At 48.7% G+C, this 18012-nt stretch overlaps 1 protein-coding gene across 1 annotated transcript in view; it reads right to left on the bottom strand.

Annotated features, from left to right (window-relative positions):
- Positions 1-1598: 1598 nt before the first annotated feature.
- Positions 1599-18012, bottom strand: part of SGPL1 (sphingosine-1-phosphate lyase 1) — a 53597-nt gene continuing 37183 nt past the window's right edge. Inside the window, exons 8-15 of the mRNA XM_051823813.2 lie at positions 12658-12746; positions 10188-10293; positions 9399-9497; positions 8559-8708; positions 6748-6986; positions 5601-5747; positions 4614-4734; positions 1599-4122 (exon numbers count right to left, since the gene is read on the bottom strand). Of these exons, the coding sequence (XP_051679773.1) occupies positions 3982-4122; positions 4614-4734; positions 5601-5747; positions 6748-6986; positions 8559-8708; positions 9399-9497; positions 10188-10293; positions 12658-12746 (1092 nt within the window). The 3' untranslated portion in view covers positions 1599-3981. The remainder of the gene's footprint in view (positions 4123-4613; positions 4735-5600; positions 5748-6747; positions 6987-8558; positions 8709-9398; positions 9498-10187; positions 10294-12657; positions 12747-18012) is intronic.

Below are 18012 nucleotides of genomic sequence, written 5' to 3'. Positions count from 1 at the left end.
TCTAACTCTGCCTTTCAAATAAATAAAAAATTTTAAAAAAGAAGATAGCAGGACCCCCCCCCTTCCTAGCCCATAATGCTAATAAGATTGTCAACACCTATGTTGATGGCAACACCTCTGCCAAAGTTCAGCATCACCAAGAATTCATACTGGCCTCCCATCTGCTCTGTCCTTACACTTTTCTAAGTGTGCTTTGATCTGACGACTGGGGCCTGGGGGACAGGTACAGAGGTACACTGCACTGTTACACCACCTTCCTGCTTTACTATGGATCGAAGATTGAAAAATGCCAACAGAGGTAGCACCACAGTTGGGTAAAGTACCTTCGTGTGGGACAAAGACCCAGGCAACACATTGAGAAATAAGTTTATCCTAACATTAATCCAAATGATTGAAATTATAGGGGAGGATATTAAGAAAAGAAATATGGCAATGAGGAAAGCGTAAGAGAAAACAAGGCATGGATACTCCAAGAAAAGGCTCTCAACAAGCTGGCTTTGGGGCCAGCGTTGTGGTGCAGTGGGTGTAGGCTCCTCTTGAGATGCCAGCATCCCGTACCAGAGCACCAGTTTGAGCCACAGTTCCCTGCTCATTGTGCCTGGGAAAGCAGGCGAAGATGGGCCCAAACACGTGGTTCCCAGACCCCAAGACAGGGACCTAGTCGGAGTTCTTGGTTCCTGGCTAGGGCACCGTTCAGCCCTGGCTGTTGCAGCCATCTGGGGAGTAAACCAGGAGATGGACTCTCGTTCTCGTTCCCTTTCTCACACACTCTGCCTTTCAAATAAGTAATCTTTTTTAAAAGAGGTTTTTGCCCATCCGAGTGATAGCTGGCTTCCGTTGTGACTTTGGCCACTGCTAGGTCTAGCTGAAAGCTACTCATGGCTACCAAGAACCAGAAAGAAGGTGACGGGGCTCAAGGCTGTAGGGAGTGATGGGCCAGCCTTCCTTGAGCCAGCCTACCCTGCTTGTTTCTCTGGCTTACAGACCCTCAAGGCACCAGACCATCTGGCAGGACCTTAAGCAAAGGCAGCATTCCTAGGCTTAGATCTGGCAAAGTCTGAATGGGAATGTGTTGAATGATGGTCCTTAGACCCAGACTAACTCTTTGGAAAGACTTCTCGTTTCTAATTCATACCAGAACAAGAAGCCCAGCAGTTTTGGGTGTGAAGCTATCTTCAGGGTTCTGTTTGCCCCCAGAGCAAATGCAGGGATCAGAGTCAGTGGCCTTTGATTAAACACAGTCATACTGCCCAGCTGATTAGAGATCACCAAGAATGGCTCAATCCATCAGGAAGTTGCAAACAGAAGTGGACACTGAAAACGGCAGAAAACAGAAGACAGGGCCCAGTCCTGGGGATTTAAGGGCCTCAATTCTAGACCTCCCTAAAACAGGTGTGCCCACCACTCCTGTTCACAAGCTACCTATTAAAATGCATGGCTACGGACTGCTACTCACTGTGTTAGCCTTCCTATCTGTGGCCACACACAACCATCTCACCACCAGGAGGCGCTCTCTCACAGCCCATTCACGTGCCACCACCATCCCATTTGTGATCTCTATGCCCAAATAAACCAACAAATGCAACCATCCACAATGATTTAATTTCAGACATTTAATTATTTAATTGCTTTTAGAGAGATTATTGCTGCAATTAGGAGGGGGGCATGGAGAGAAGAAGGGAAAGGTTAGAGAAGACAGAAGATTTAAAAAAAAGGTAAGTACCATTTTCCAAGTATAAAACTGGCAATATTAAAAGTCACATGGCAGTATATTCACATGACTACTTCTAATGCAGAATCAAAACAGTACAGTTTTTGCAGAAGCCAGAGGGCCATCTGCTAGCAACATGATACCACTGAGACACTCCACTCACCCGTGCCACAGCCTGGGTATGACTGAGTACGTGTGTGTGTGCGCACACACACACACACACACACACACGCACCAAATGGAAAGCCTGCCAAAGCATTAAGACAATCTAAGGCTCTTCATCATAAAGTGGCTACAGTAGGTCCCTTTGAAAAACGTCATCACCCAGGGGCACCAATGCTGTCACCACACAAGGACGGGAGTAGCTCAGGAGTCTGGTCCTGGGGAGACACTGGAAGTGTCCGCACACTTAGGGAACATGCTTCTCCACTCCAGCAGCTGGCAAGCCACGGTGATGTCGTCAGACCTCATCCAGCACGGCGCTCGGGAGACGCGAGACAACCCTTGCCACAGGTCTGACCACAGTCACTCTCAAGCAGGCGCCTGCCAGTTCAGCAACTGTGCAACTCCCACATCCTACGGTTCTCAGCCTCTCCATCTCTCCATCTCTCTCCTTCTCTCTCTCTCTCACACACACACACACACTCACTCACTCCAGCCCTGCAATGACACGCCAGCTAGTCATCGTCCATGGCTAAGAAGTGCAGTGCTAAAGGACAGCCGGACAAACATGCTAAGGAGCTTAAGGAACAGTCTGGTAGTCCAGGCTCTCCCAGCCAACATGCCCGGGGAGGCAGGCAGAGGGTGCCAGCTTGGAGAGGCTGAATGTGCCGGAGTCCCTGAGGAAAGTTTCTCCTCACTAGTCCTAAGTTCTCCCCCATCCCAACAGAAGCCTCGCCCACAGGTCCACTCCCCTGGGGCCTGCTCACTGCTGAGGAGAAAGGCACATGATATGATGTCATTATAGCAGGACAGTGGTTCAACCCAGATCACGGCCCCAGACAGGGAAGAAGAGGGCAGGAAGTGGGTGCAGGGCTGGCACTGCCCCTGCACCACCCTGAGTCTTAGGGAAGGAACTCCAGGCTCTAGGCCACATGGCTACTTGCCATCAGCCTTCCTATTCCAAAATGCATAGCTCTGCCTGCACTGCTCCCTTTTGGTCAGGGCCTAGTGGTCCAGCACCTGAAGTGAAACTGGCGTAGTACCTCTGGAAGCCGAGCAAGGGGAAGGGCAGGACAAGCACACTAATGGAGAGAAAATTCTCCTTGCCACGGGGCTCTCCCACCTCTCCTCACACACCCCTAGGGTAAGTCAAGGCCGCTTGTGGAGGTGCTTTGAGCTGTTCCTCTCAAACTTATCCTCAGGACATGATGGCTTAAAGCAGGGAGGACGGGCAGGCCAACGCCAGCTTTAGTGACCCACATTTGAACCTGCGTGCTCACTCTACTGGGATGTTCAGAAAAGAAGAGAAACTAGTCTGTGTTCTGCCCAGGTGAGGGCTCAGGTGTGCTCCCACCACTGCTAACTCGGAGGCAGCGTCTTGCCAGAAGTCCCAGATCCTCTGGAAACCATGTTCCCATCCTGGTCCATGAAACTAATGGGAGCATCATTTCAGAGTCTCCAATATTGGTGGCAACAAGTATCAAATGGGGCCTGCAAGCCCAGAAGAGGATCAACGGCCCACCACAAACCCTGCCTTGGGAGACTGGGCAGACGGCTGAACCACTCCCGTCCCCAAAGGGAATAAGTGAAAGAAGTCACAAAGTGACGCTGACACACACAGCTAAGCTACCCTCGGGCAGAGCGCCAGAGAAGCCTCCTGCTTAGAGCGCCCATGCTACCTGGGACCCATCTGTGACACGGCTGCTCTGACTGGCCGAAACGTGCATGACCTCACAGAGAAACCCTGCCTCTCTCGCACACTGGAGCCCAGCTTCCCTAGGGAGTCAGGACAGGCCAGAGCCGCCACACAGTGATGAAGTGAAGCTGACAGTCAGAGAAGTTAGAGAAGGCAATGATTACAGTAATTCCTAGGGGAACATCTATAACAAGGGCAAATCCACTAGATGACAGAAACCTCTGGGGCATTTAAATTAGAAACCATAGAAGGATAACAAAACAAGAGACAAGAATCCTGAGGTTCAAGCTGTCTTGCGGTCTATCTGGTTGTGCTCTGGGCCAAGACCAGAGGTCAAAGTTGTACATGGCTATTCCGTACCCCTAGAACCTTCTGAAGGCCAGAAGCCTCTGGGGCTAGAAAGGGTCCAGGCTCAGCGGGGCTTTGGAGAACCATTCATCTGGGGGCCCTGGGCTACTGCTTCTGTGCTGTACAGGCTGTTCAGGAAGACCGACGTCAATTCCACAACCATATTCCTGTCGACGATTGCCTGGGCCATGCCGTAGACGGCACCCTGCAAATCCAACCAAGAATCCATCGTTAGTGACAACACATATACAGCAAGGACAAAGCTGTGGCAATAAGCCCCTTTTCCTCTGGTCCTAGATCTCTAGGCATCATTGTGGCAGAAAACTGGCCGACATAGTCTATTTTTCACAGGTACTTTCCAGTCTCCCTTCCTGCATAAAGTAACTGTTCTACGGGATCTGCTATTGAAAATTCCAGAAAAAATTATTGCCTTTCCTGTGTCACAGCTGTATTTTCAAATGACCACTACCACCATCTGTGTTTACAAAGCAGATTCTAGTTTGCAAGATGTTTATATATCAATTACCTCACTGAGACTCCCAGCGACCCTGGGAATGGGAGGCACAAAGCACCAGCTCCAACTAACAAACGAGACAGGAGGGCAGGGGCAGAATGGCATTCTGGGCCACTCGACTCCTTCAAACCTGCACACCAACCCCTAACTTTGCAAGGAAAAGCAGTCTCCAATGTCCTCACCATTCCTGTGGTCTTTGCTTTAGGATTCTTCATGATTTGTGTGACAGACTCCCGGACGTCCTTCAGGAACTGTGTGGCTACTCGCTTCCGGGTGTGTACTAATGTAATGCAGAAATGAATACTGCGGGAGAACAGAGAGCAAGACAAACCTTGAAAACAGGCAGAAAAGATGTTCCAAAATAAAGCTGCCCCAAATGCAGGAAGTGACTGGCTGCACACTATTTATCACAGTTCCTTCATCTGCACTGCTCCCAACCGTGGGAATCAAGGGGCTCAAACCCTGGGCTTGATCCAGGGCCTCTCAGCGTGATCAAGAGCCACAACCAACTGTTTTGTCTCGCCTCTCCTCTCACCAACTGTCAATTACTGACCACCAATGGGACACTTCCAGCCTACAGCCTCAAGGGAGGAGGGCTACGTGGCTGCAGTCTTGAAGGACTTGAGGAAGGAACTCTAACTCACCCTGGAGTGAGGACTGGGTGTACACAAATTGTGAAGAGGAAGACACAGTCCAGCTGGGACTGGCAATGGCACCAACATGTGCCAGGCTGAGCTGAACACAGAGACACTGAATCCACCCATCCAGGCAACAGAGAAGACAAGGCTGGAGATGTGCCTGAGCTGACGGTAGCAGGCCTAAATGACTGCAAACCTCTGGATTGTTTTCACAAACCATGACCCAGGAAATGAGTTTTTTATAAGAACTGTCTGATTGCAGAGTATACAGAGAGTGGGAGAAAAATCTCAGGACTGACTATTGGTCTCAGGAGGCTATCACCTAATTCTGCCAGAGTTTAAAGTTAGCAGTCTTTTCTTTATAACTAGTAGCTCCAGGTGACAAAACGGAAACCCTACAGATACCAATACCATAGTTGCTACCCACGTGCTGGACTAAAGCAGTCAGACCGCACTTCAGGCTTCCTAGTTAGCCACCCAAGTTCTTCAAGTCACGGAGTAAAGGAAGGCAAAGCGGCTTCTCCAACTTACCTGGGCGGAAACTGTAACTGGTTCAAGTTCCACCCCTTAGCAGTCATCATGTTAGAAAGTCGGAAGATGTCAAATTCTCGGGAGCCCAGAGCAATGACTGACAATTGAGGATTCCCAAAAACAAAGATGCCTTTGATATTCTCCAGTCTTAAACAAATAAAAGGAACAAAAAGGAAATTCAGCCACATACCGTCCTCTGGTTATAGTCTCTTTAATCATCTCTAAAGTCTCCCGTACAGTACAGTGCAACCTTTGGGGGATTTGCTCTTCTCATTGTCTAAAACAAGGAGGCTAGGATGGGACCAGTGGATATTGTGGAGATCAGAATCACAGGCAGAACGTTAAAAATATTCCAAGGCCCACCCCACCCCCATCTAGACCTAACGCGTCCAAACCACTGGCTTCTAATTTGTCTACTCAACTCCCAAGTTAAACTCCCCTAGGGACATCTGAGGAATTAAAGTAACAACAACAGAAAAATCCCAGAAAAATGATTCCTCCATCTCTGTAGTGGTTAAAAAAATTATATATGTAATCCCTAAAGCAAGAGCCTGTACAGTGGTTCACAACAGAGGGCCCTCATGGAACTACATGGGACCTTTTCCACAGGAGACAGCACTACATTCTGAAACAGCGTCTGCTAGTGATGTCCTAACAGACACATCAGACAGAGCTGCAGCCACTTCTAGCTTTGGCCACCCCCCCGGAAGTCAGCGCTCTCCCCTCCCCTTTCCTTCGGTCTCATTTCCAGTCTCTGCCGACCCCAGTGACTCTCCAGGTGGTGATTCCTGGTCTAGTGCCATCAATGTCTCCTGGGATCTCACTAGAAATGGAAACCTTCCAAATCTACTGAATCAGAAATTCTAGGAGTAGGGCTTGAGCCCTCTGGGTGATCAGGACGCACACTCAAGTTTCGCAACCGCTATCTTAACCATTAGACTGTACATTAGCAATAGGAAGAGCTGCCCATTGTTCAGAGGTAGCCGTAGAGACAGGAAGATCTCCAAAAGACACACCCCACCCCGCCGGAAGATCACTTCTAGGCTGTGTCCTATGGCCAAGGGTCATGAGAACATGACCAGGTGTGTGCCTTGAGCCCACCAGCAGGAAAAAAAGACAAGGCAAAATTCGAATCTTGCACACATACTCTGACTTGAGGAAGCGAGCAGTTTTGATGATCTGTTTAGTAGATTCAACGTAGCCGTTCTCCCCGAAGTACATCAAGGCAGCCCAACAGGCTGCACTGATGCCCCCAGGCCGTGAGCCTGCGATGCTTGGGGAGGCATAGATGCCACCCTGCCAATCCGTACTAACGAAGAACTGGTAATTCCTGTACTTCTTGTCACTGTACAGCACCACAGAAGAGCCTTTGGGGGCGTAGCCATACTGAGAAAAAGAAGCAGACAGGTCAAAGTGTGGTTCTGTCTGGCCAGCCTCTCCCAGAGCCCTCTTCACGCAAAGTAATGCCGACTTAGCTGCAGCTGCCCTGTAACGTTTCTCACCCACGTTAAAGACAAACTCGGAATACTAAAGGGGACAAGGAAGTTAAGGGACGGAGTTTAAATTCCCTTTTCAGGAAGGGGGAGCTGAGGCCAGAGAACAGCCCAGTTAATGGGTGACTCAGCCCCACCCACTCCTAACATGCGGTCTCCTTTACTTAAAATGTTTTTCTGGGATAGTATGTCCAAATGGAAACAAGGATAAATTTCCATTGAAAGCAAAGAAAGACTGAACTCAAGTCACTTGGAGCTACTAAAATTACCATTTTGTATAACTGTGTTTCTTTTTAAGACCATAATGGTACTCAGAATCTAAAAGCTACTTAATCCAGCTTTGAAATAATGCGTGTAACCAGTTTCTCCGTAGAAAAGTACCCGCTGAGTAACTCCTACAGAAGCTAACAGGCCGCTCACGTCATTCACAAACCACATAAAATGGATGGCGGAGGGAAATGGGCAGGGGGAGTAAGGCGGAAAGTTGACTGAAAATTTGTTGCACGTCATTTAGAGTGTGAAAAGCAAGTCTCTACTGCAGTCTAGTTGCAAATGCACTCTAGAAATGCAGTCAAAGCAAGGCAGACATAATGCTCCATCCACATGGGGACACACTCTCGCAGGAGCTTCGACTGCCTGGACCGCACCTCAGTGCACCAGGGATGGCAGGCGTGGCGACTTTGAGCATCCTAGGCTGGCCGTTCCTGAGCACACAGGTTCTTCCTTCTGCCCAAAGGACTCTGCACCAGCATGCTCCTGACCACTCCAGCTCAGAAGCCACAACACTAACACCTACCCCTCAGTAGGCCCAGGGTCATCCTCACTTCCTCTTCCTCAAAAAACCCCAAGGCCCCAGGCAACTGTGCCTCAGAAGGGCCACTACACTAGCTTGCCCAGGCTACCCATGATCAGTACACACAGAAAATGTCTTGGCCGGGCCGGCGCCGTGGCTCAATAGGCTAATCCTTTGCCTGCGGCGCCGGCACCCCGGGTTCTAGTCCTGGTTGCCCCTCTTCCAGCCCAGTTGTCTGCTGTGGCCCGGGAGTGCAGTGGAGGATGGCCCAAGTGCTTGGGCCCTGCACCTGCACGGGAGACCAGGAGAAGCACCTGGCTCCTGGCTTCGGATCGGCGCGGTACACCAGCTGCAGCGGCCATTGGGGGGTGAACCAACGGAAAAGGAAGACCTTTCTCTGTCTCTCTCTCTGTCCACTCTGCCTGTCAAAATAAATAAATAAATAAAATTTAAAAAAGAAAATGTCTTGGCCAGTGGGACATAAAGGAAACTTTTCACTGTTACTGGTCACCTCTACCCCTGTACCCTATCACCTAAATTAGCTAACCTGGTAAAAGCGAAGAGCCAGACTTCATTTTGTACTCTGGGGGAAAGCTACGCCTAAAGCAGTTTATCCTGTCGATAACAGTGAAAACAATCAGCTGCTCACATTTGACCTCCTCCTTTGCTCACCTTATGGGTATCAGCTGAAATGCTGGTCACACCTTCCACCCGGAAGTCAAATGGTTGTTCCAGTGGGTACCCTGCTTTCTCCATAAAGACGATGAGGAAGCCCCCCAGACATGCGTCTACATGCAGAGGGATTTTGTATTTGACAGCCAGCTAGTTCCAAAAACAAACAACATAAAAATACTTCATCTCAGACCCCAACACTACAAATTCTTCAGAACACAGGTGGTTAGGGGACTATAAACATCAGGCTATTTTGTCCCAAGTTTCCAGGTTTTAAACAACTGGCTATTTTTAACATTTCTAGCAAGATTTATCCTTGAAATATATTTTGTCTGAAAAATAATCCATCTGCAATGTGCTAACTATTTGATATGCATGACCCCAAACTCCCTGCAAAATCAACTAGGAAACGGGTAGAGCTCTGATGGAGGCTGCCTCTGGAGGGAAAAAAGGCCCTGCTTTAGTCACAGCAGGAGAGGGGAGGCGGGGAGTCGGGTGGAAGGACTGGGGTGGGGTAGGTGAAGGTGCTGCGGAAGCCTGCCCCACGTGGAGCACCACCCTCCTGGGGCATGTTCCTAAATGCAGATTACTTCCTGAACCTGCATCAACAAGTCAGTACTACTCCAGAATACTAGTATTCTTGTTCTTGGCTTGCGAAGGAGGCCATGCAGGCAGTGGCTCCCAACAGAGCTGCAGGGCTTATCCCACTGCTCATGGGAGCTGTTCCCCCGAGGGTAGTCAAACCTAACATCAAAATTGCTTCTATTTGCCAAGCACGGCACCGTTAGTCTATTTTAAAATCTCAATGTGATATGAAAGGAACCCATTTCTCTCCTGTACCTTGGCCACTTCAGAGATGGGATCTATCACGCCATGAGCAAACTGCGGAGCAGAACAGACGAGCATGGCTGTGTTCCTGGAAATGGCTCTTCTCATCGCCTAAGGATTTAAGGTGCAAAGCAAACTGAGAATCTGCTTGATAATCACTCTCCCCTTTGGCTGCCAAGAGCAATCTGGGCAGCAAAGGTTAGAGTACCCACCCCACCAGTGCCCGCTTCTTTACCACTCCAACCTGGCTGAAGCCTGTGCCCCTATCATGGGGCAATACAGAAGCAGGTCCAGAGAGGTGTGTTTGGGGAGAACTGTCTGCAAGCAATACCACCAACATTGAGGAGATGAAATCAATACTGAGCTCAGGGGCAGAAGACTCAGACAGACGCCCAGCCCCACAACCAACCACAACACCTTGTGTGAACTGACGTCAATCGAGCTCCTCATCTGTGAATGGCTCAAGTGTGATCCTGACAAACTAGTAGTTCTTCCACACAAATGTGAGGCATAAAAATAATGACTACCACAATCGCATGGAACCAATTCAAACCAATCAAAATCACAGTGAATCTTGGGCAAGTCAGTCCACATCCACTTTATAAAGAGAGAAAGCAAAGGAAAGTGATGGTGCTGAAAGCAGAACCCATGCCTTTCCAGCCCTGCGTCAGGCACAGATCACTCCGCCAGGATTCATCAGCTACTGAAAAGACGGCAGCCGCAGGGGGTCCCCAGCGCCAGCAGCAACCACAACCCAAGTCAGAGCGGCACCTCCTGGCTCTCGGGCGCCGGGGGACTCACCCGCACGTCCACCTCCATCATCTTGTTCAGCGGAACCCGCACAATCTTCATGCCGAAATAGCTGGCTGCCTTGTCAAATGCGGCGTGAGCACTCTGGGGAGCCACACTAGAGGGTTGGTGAAGGAGAATAATGGAATTCAGACCAAAATGGGATTCAAAGGTGGACACGGTTGGCAGCAAAATTAAATTGCCAGAGTAAACTTCTGATTCATTTCCCCCAAATTATTGTAAGTGTTCGCCTACTGGTTTTCTGTGGAAACCTTTTCCCTACTAGTTAGGAAATCATTTTAGCAATAAAGAGAACTCAGAAAGAAGTATTTTCAGGGGCTGGCAATGTGATACAGAGAGTGAAGCCACCACTTACAACACCCGCATCCCCTAGCAGAGTGCCGGTTCCAGTCCTGGCTCTGGCTCCCTGCTAATATGCCTGGGAAAGCAGCAGAAAGTGGCCCAAATACTCGGGCCCCTGCCACCCACCTGGGAGACCAGGATGGGGTTCCTGGTCCTGGCTTCAGCCTGTCCCAAACCTGGCTGTTGTTGCCATTTGGGGAGTAGACCAGCAAATGGAAGATTTCTCTCTCTATCTCCCCCGCTCTGTCACTCTACATTTCAAGTACATAAATAAGTAAATAATGAATCTTTTTTTTAAAAGGGGAGTATTTCCACACCAGTGGATCCAAAGCAGAAATGAGGGCTGACGGGAGGAAAATTCTAGGACAGAGCACCTGGATGACAGCAGCACAAGGTAAAGGGTCCTAACAGTCGGCTGCTGAGACAGGCACCTCAGTGAGAGGCGAGCGTCCTGACACAACACACGCCAAGGCAGAGGCGCAGGCTGCTGGGCGGGAATGCCACGCGGCAGCCAAGCATCACAGCGGCTGTCCCCTCGGAGAGACCATAGCACCACAGGAACCTCCAGTCCTCACTTCTCCTATACCATTTGGAAGTAGTATTTGAAGAGCAAGCAGAGTTGGGAGGAAATGTGTGCTTCCAGATGTATCTGTTACCCCACTCCTGTCATGAGTCTGTTCCCTTTAGGGGAAAACATCTCATCTCCATTACCACCGAGCAAGCACCAAGACCCAAGATGCAGAGAGACTGGAGACCCGAGTTCCTCTCCTAGGCCAAGTATGAACTGTAGCACGGGACTACGGGCCAAACCCCTCCATCACTGCCACTTGTGGGAAAAGCACTAACCCAAACACACAGTGTGAGCACACTGCACATGAGAGGGTCTGGAGAACATGTCACCAAACACCAAAATATGCCCACGGGTGGCCAAGTGGGTAAACCTCATAAAGACTGTTGAAAGTTCTGCACAGAAAACAGTGTTTAGAATACAACAGGGGTGGCCGGCGCCGCGGCTCACTAGGCTAATCCTCTGCCTAGCGGCGCCGGCACACCGGGTTCTAGTCCCGGTTGGGGCGCCGGATTCTGTCCCGGTTGCCCCTCTTCCAGGCCAGCCCTCTGCTGTGGCCCAGGAGTGCAGTGGAGGATGGCCCAAGTCCTTGGGCCCTGCACCCCATGGGAGACCAGGAGAAGTACCTGGCTCCTGGCTCCTGCCATCGGATCAGCGCAGTGCGCCGGCCGCAGCGCGCCGGCCGCGGCGGCCATTGGAGGGTGAACCAACGGCAAAAGGAAGACCTTTCTCTCTGTCTCTCTCTCTCACTGTCCACTCTGCCTGTCAAAAAAAAAAAAAAAAAAAAAAAAGAATACAACAGGGGCACCTGTAAGCTCCCTGTTGGAGCCTGTACTATGTAAGGAACGCTCATTGAACTGAGACAGGCAGACAGCTTTCCTTAGGCTGCAGACAACTGACAGTAAGTATCATAGGATTCAAAGAGTATTCTTTTTCTTTTTTTTTTTTTTTTTGACAGGCAGAGTGGACAGTGAGAGAGAGAGAGACAGAGAGAAAGGTCTTCCTTTGCCGTTGGTTCACCCCCAATGGCCGCCGCGGCCGGCACGCTGCAGCCGGCGCACCGCGCTAATCCGATGGCAAGAGCCAGGTACTTATCCTGATCTCCCATGGGGTGCAGGGCCCAAGCACTTGGGCCATCCTCCACTGCACTCCCTGGCCACAGCAGAGAGCTGGCCTGGAAGAGGGGCAACCGGGACAGAATCCGGCGCCCCGACCGGGACTAGAACCCGGTGTGCCAGCGCCGCAAGGTGGAGGATTAGCCTAGTGAGCCGCGGTGCCGGCCTCAAAGAGTGTTCTAACTCTGCCACTTTTGGGAAAATGATGTCACTCCAGCTTGGAGTATATGCCAGGGATAAACTTTGTGTAGCTGGGAACAATCTGGCCAATCCATCCAGAACTGTGCTGCACGAGGGTAGAGAGGCCAGGACAGGAGAAGAGAGAACTGGAAAAGGGGGAGAAGGAAAGGGGAGAGAGATGATGAGGCTCAGTTTCACACAGCAGTGCTCCAAAGAGGCAAACCCAGAGTGGGGGAGAAGAGCCAGGCATACATACATCTCTGGAGTTTTGATCCCCTTCTCTAGAGCCAGGTCCCGATAAGCTTTGCAGGCCATCAGTATGCTTTCTGTGCCCCCTGAGGTCACCTATAATGAAGAAGAGATGCCATCTGTAGGGCCAGATAGGGACAGATACAAGCATGCACTTCCCTGCCCTGATCTTGACAAGGCTGGATGCAGAAACAGACGAGGACTTGGGTCATGCTGCAGGGCAGATGTTGCTACTTCTTCCAGGAGGAAAATTTGGCTTTGTTGGCTAAGCCCAATCCTGGCTCAGGAGAAGGACTACTAAGAATGCACAGAAGCTCCGCACTGTCTGCACAAATGCACACCTGCCCAGCTCCACCTGACAGGCCACTTACATCTCCATGATAAATCTTCCATTTTCAGACAGGATAGCACAAGCCACTCAAAAACATCTGTATTACTGATTTTAATCTTAATTTCTTAAAGCTTGTTGAAGAATCATGTGAAACTGTGAAGTTACAATTTTAGTAAATTATGCAATATATTAGAAGATCAAAAAGACTTTCAGACTTCCTGAAGTGAACTTGCAGTTTTGACAAATTTGAATGCCAGAAAAACGGAAGTTCCTACTTAGAAGTCTGTTGTTGCCTTACTTATCTGAAATCAAAACAAAAATCCTACAGTCTTTCAATGAAGTGAAACAATTCCCTAAAGCTAGGCCTTGCCTCTCTGACAGAGAGTCCAAACAAAAGATGCAGAGGTCATTGTGTTCCTCCTGTTCTCCTCACTGACTACAAACTCACCAAGGTGGAGATCTGTTTGTGATATTCCAGACTTGGGCTGGCAGCTGACACATAACAGACCCAGCCTCCATTGACAGTTCTTGATGCCGGACTTGACTCTCAGTAAACTGTGACCAACATAGGCACGTCAGAGCCACCGGCTGTCTTCCCATAATAACCGAGAATGAGTGCTTTCAAAACAAAAAACTGGGGCCGGCGCTGTGGCATATCGGGTAAAGCAGCCTCCTGCAGTGCCGGCATCCCATATGGGCACTGGTTCAAGTCCCGGCTGCTCCACTTCCGATCCAGCTCTCTGAAATGATCTGGGAAAGCAGTAGAAGACAGCCCAAGTCCTTGGGCCCCTGCACCCACATGAGAGATCTGGAAGAAGCTCCTGGCTCCTGGATTCAGATCAGCTCAGCTCCGGCTATTGAGGCAAATTGGAGAGTGAACCAGTGGATGGAAGGCCTCTCTCTCTCTCTACCTCTTCTCTCTCTGTGTAACTCTGACTTTCAAATAAATAAATAAATCTTAAAAAAAAAAAAAAAAAAAAAACTACCCCTGAACCGACAGTTTACCACCTCTGAAGAGTCATACACTCTCAGGTAAGTTTTTCACTTTACAGTTGAGAAAAACGAGTCCTTGAGAGATCAAAGTGATTCACTTGATGATAAACAAAACTTCCTAGGTTTAGTATTATGTAGAACTTACTATGAAATGGAACCAGAGGGGAAAAAAAAAGAAATGGAATCAGAAAGGATTACTGAACCTTCCTAAAAACCATCATTGGACACAAAATCGCAGTCATCAGAAGTTATATGGAAGATCAGCTCAGAAAAGTTAAGTCATCTCTGGACTCCAGGAGCCTTCATGAAACATGTGGCCACCACCCACAAACCACATACAGGACGTGGGCATGGCGCACTCACTGCTGGCCTCTGCTTTCTGTCCTGGAGAAGACAGAATGCTCACAGCTGAGGTCAGCTCTCAAGTCAGCAGTGTGTCCTATGGTTCAGGGTAAAACCTCAGAGATCACATGAGGAGACAAGCCAGCTGTGCAGAAGGCTGGGGCAGCACCAGTGCATCAACCTCCCAGCAAAAATCCCCTAAATCCCAGGTCACCCACTTCGCACATCCCGTTATTAGGTCCAAAACCAGTCAAGCCAAAAGGTGAATTCCAGTGTATTTTCAACCATAAAAGCAAAAATATCTAATTCTACATTCCCAATCCTCTCTTCACCCCATCCCTATGTGCAAAAAAAAAAAAAAAAAAAAAGCAACTTAATGAGGTGAGAAAACAGTGGCTTCGGTAGCTACTTGTTATTTTCAACTTTCTTCAGAGGGTATTAAAACACTAACGTATGTAGTTCAGAAAACAAAAGCAGCACATGACCTACTTGGCAAACTTCCTTTCAGAGGCTGTTGAGACCTGATGGCACATGCCAAGAGGGTTTCCATGGCAACCTGATGTGTTTTAGCATATGAAACCATCATGGTGACTGAGGAAGGAGCTAAAAGAAAAAAGGCTGAAGAACCAAGAGTGAGAGGAGCTTAAATGCTCACTCCGCGGCCAGCGTGAAGACTGCCCAGCTGCTTAGAACTGTCTCCTGGCCTCCCACCTCTGCACACTGAACTCTTATTTCACCAAAGAGGGGCAGGCATACTAAAGAGAGACAGACTCAAATAACAGCAGAGTCGACAAGCAACTATCTGAAATGACTGGGGCTCAGACTCGTCCCTTCTCCCAGTCCTGACATATCCACTAAAGATCACAAGGAGACAGGGTTTAACTGTAGCCATGCAAAACCCCCACAGCGCTGGGCTTCTGGATCACGATGGAAGGCAGAAATTCCTTCATAGATTTCTCTCTCCCTCAGTATCTGAAATACTGAGGGGGAAAAAAGTTGAAACCTGCAATAATGACAATCAAATAAGGAAAGAGAAATAATCTGATACAATAAACAAACACTGGCAAGCAAACAAACAAAGAGAAACATTAACGCACAAGGAGCACAGAGGTACAGCAACACAGAGGTCACCGTCAGCCCGGAGAGTCAACAAATTCCCGAGGATTCGCACTGACACCTGCAAACCCTCAGAGGAGCCAGGGATTCTCTGACACCTGCAAACCCTCAGAGGAGCCAGGGGCCACTCACTCATGTTCTTCCTCTTCTGCTTGGTGAATGGTGACAAGGCCGCTAGGTAGAACAGAACAAAATGGGGAGTGAGAACTGCACTGACATTCAGAATGAAGACCTCAGGGATATAGGATGAATGAAGACATCATCAGTGGTCACAGGGTATTGGTGCTTCAAACTGGCAGTGTGCTCTAATCGTGCTAGGTTCCCACAGATGCTCACCACAGGCCCAGAGATCCTCAGGCAGATGTAGCACTTACACTACGCTGAATCCTGCCCCGAACCACTTACCATGCATCAAAACAAATGGGACGCCTGGAGAGGGCCACCTTGGGATGAGCTAAGATGCAAACATACTGAAGGGGAGGGAGCATTAGGTAATGTGCGAAATTAAAGCCCAACCTGAAGGAAACAAGCGAGGGAACGAAGCAATCCCTCCTAAGTGCTCCCACTCTAGGACAACGTCATAAGAACATGAATTCATAAGAAATCAGAGTTCAAAAGACTGGAGAGTAATTGACAGAATGAGAGTGTTTTAGGTCTGTAGACCTAAAACAACAAAGTAGCATATGTACCAATACAGAACCAGTAAGCACACCAGAAAGAGAAAGAAACAGAATAAACAGTTAAGAAGAAAAATACTTAGAAAAGGTTTGAGATACATTTAGTGAACCCAGATTTAAAAAAGACTGAAAGATCAATCCATTCCCCACTGGGAGAACTGAGTTCGCCTGGCCAACCAGAGACAGCCCCAAGGCATTTGTTACAGAAGGAACGGGATGACTGGAAATTTGTGAACTCAAATGAGCAGCTGAGTAACCAGAAAAGATAGGGGGAGAGATGATTCAGGGCGAAGAGCGTTTTCAAATATACAAAGGTCTTTTGTCGGGAAAAGCAATTACAGAACTTCTATCTCCAGCAGTATAGGTTATATTTCTTGAGCAACTAAAAAGTTTGGTAAAACATTTTTTAAAATAATTTTTTAAAGGACTGGTGCTTGGCAGTTAAGATGCCAGTTGGGGGACCAGCACCGTGGTGCAGTGGGTTAAGCCATGATCTGCAGTGCCGGCAGTTCAAGTGCCAGCTTCTCCATTTCACTTCCAATCCAGCACCTGGGAAAGCAGAAAATGGCCCAAGTCCTCAGGCCCCCGCATCCACATGGGAGACCCAGATGATGCTCCTGACTCCTGGGTTCGGCTTGGCCAGCCCTGGTCATTGCAGCCATTTCGGGAATGAACCAGCGGATGGAAGATCTCTCTCTGTGATCTCCCTTTCTCTCTGTAACTCTGCCTTTAAAATAAATTAATTAATCTTAAAAGATGCCAGTTGGATGTCCATGTCCCAGTTCAAGTTCCTGGTTTGAGTCTCAGCTCTGCTCTCATTTCCAGCTTCCTGTGGTGTGCATCCTAGAGGGTGGCACAGGACGGCTCAAGTAGCTGGTCCCTGCCACCCCCACGGGAGACCCAGACTGAGTTCCCAGGTCCTGGCTTTGGCCTGGGCGAGCCCTGGCCGTTGCAGGTGTTTGAGAAGTGAATTAGAAAATGGAGAGGGCTCTCTCTGCCTCACAAATAAATACTTTAAAAATATTTTTCCATGAACCAAGGAATATACTAAACCCCTAAACAAAGCAATATCTATAATCCTGCAAGATAAGTGATTATCAAAGCTAGCTTTCCCCCTGAGGATGGTGCCAATCCCAGGAGACTTCAAACTCCTATGCTCACAAAGGAACAGAGTAGAGATCAATGATAAATTTAGGGCCTGCCCAAGGTATTAAGTCTAACAGGGAAGAAATCGCTGAAAAAAGCCCACCCTCCTTGGAGTACTAGAAATAAACTTAGCTTGCACAGAAAAGGATAGCAAGAAAAACTGCTGTTCTCAACCCTGACATTCAGGGAAAGAAAAATAAGACTCTCTCAAGGATGTGAAAGACGAGGGCCTTCAGGTGGATTTGTGGTCCGAGTCTACACCACATGGATGTTACAAAATGACAAACTGATTGACACAAACTGGGTCCAAGAGAACTCCAGCAACTGGTAAAAGCCTTCAAAAATCTTCTCTAAAAGAATTTAACTTCAAATGAGGCCTCAAAGAATCCCTCTAAGTTCCCAAGGAAATGTGTGGGTCATACAGTTTAAAACAACAATATGTACCCGTATCTCCATCATTCTGCTTTCCTATTACACACATTTTTCTGCATCAAACTTTTCTGCATCAAAGTAAACTTTTCTTATAGTTCCATTTTCCACAAACCTTTTGAACATTGTGATTTACACAGTTTAAATTGAACTTGGGCTCCATGGACAAACAGCAGACACTGTGTCAGGAGCAGGAACTGAATCTGATGAATCTGGAATATTCTGCCCAAAGAAGGCTTCCAAAGCTGACCTGGGTCACACAGAAGGACCCGGGAGCTCCTGCCTGGTCAAAGGTGGAGAGTGACTGAGTATCAGTCAGGAACAACTA

The sequence above is a fragment of the Oryctolagus cuniculus genome, chromosome 15, assembly GCF_964237555.1.
Source record: "Oryctolagus cuniculus chromosome 15, mOryCun1.1, whole genome shotgun sequence".
Taxonomy (NCBI): Eukaryota; Metazoa; Chordata; class Mammalia; order Lagomorpha; family Leporidae; genus Oryctolagus; species Oryctolagus cuniculus.
The sequence above is the reverse complement of the archived record's forward strand: the minus strand, read 5'-3'. Positions and strand labels throughout refer to the sequence as shown.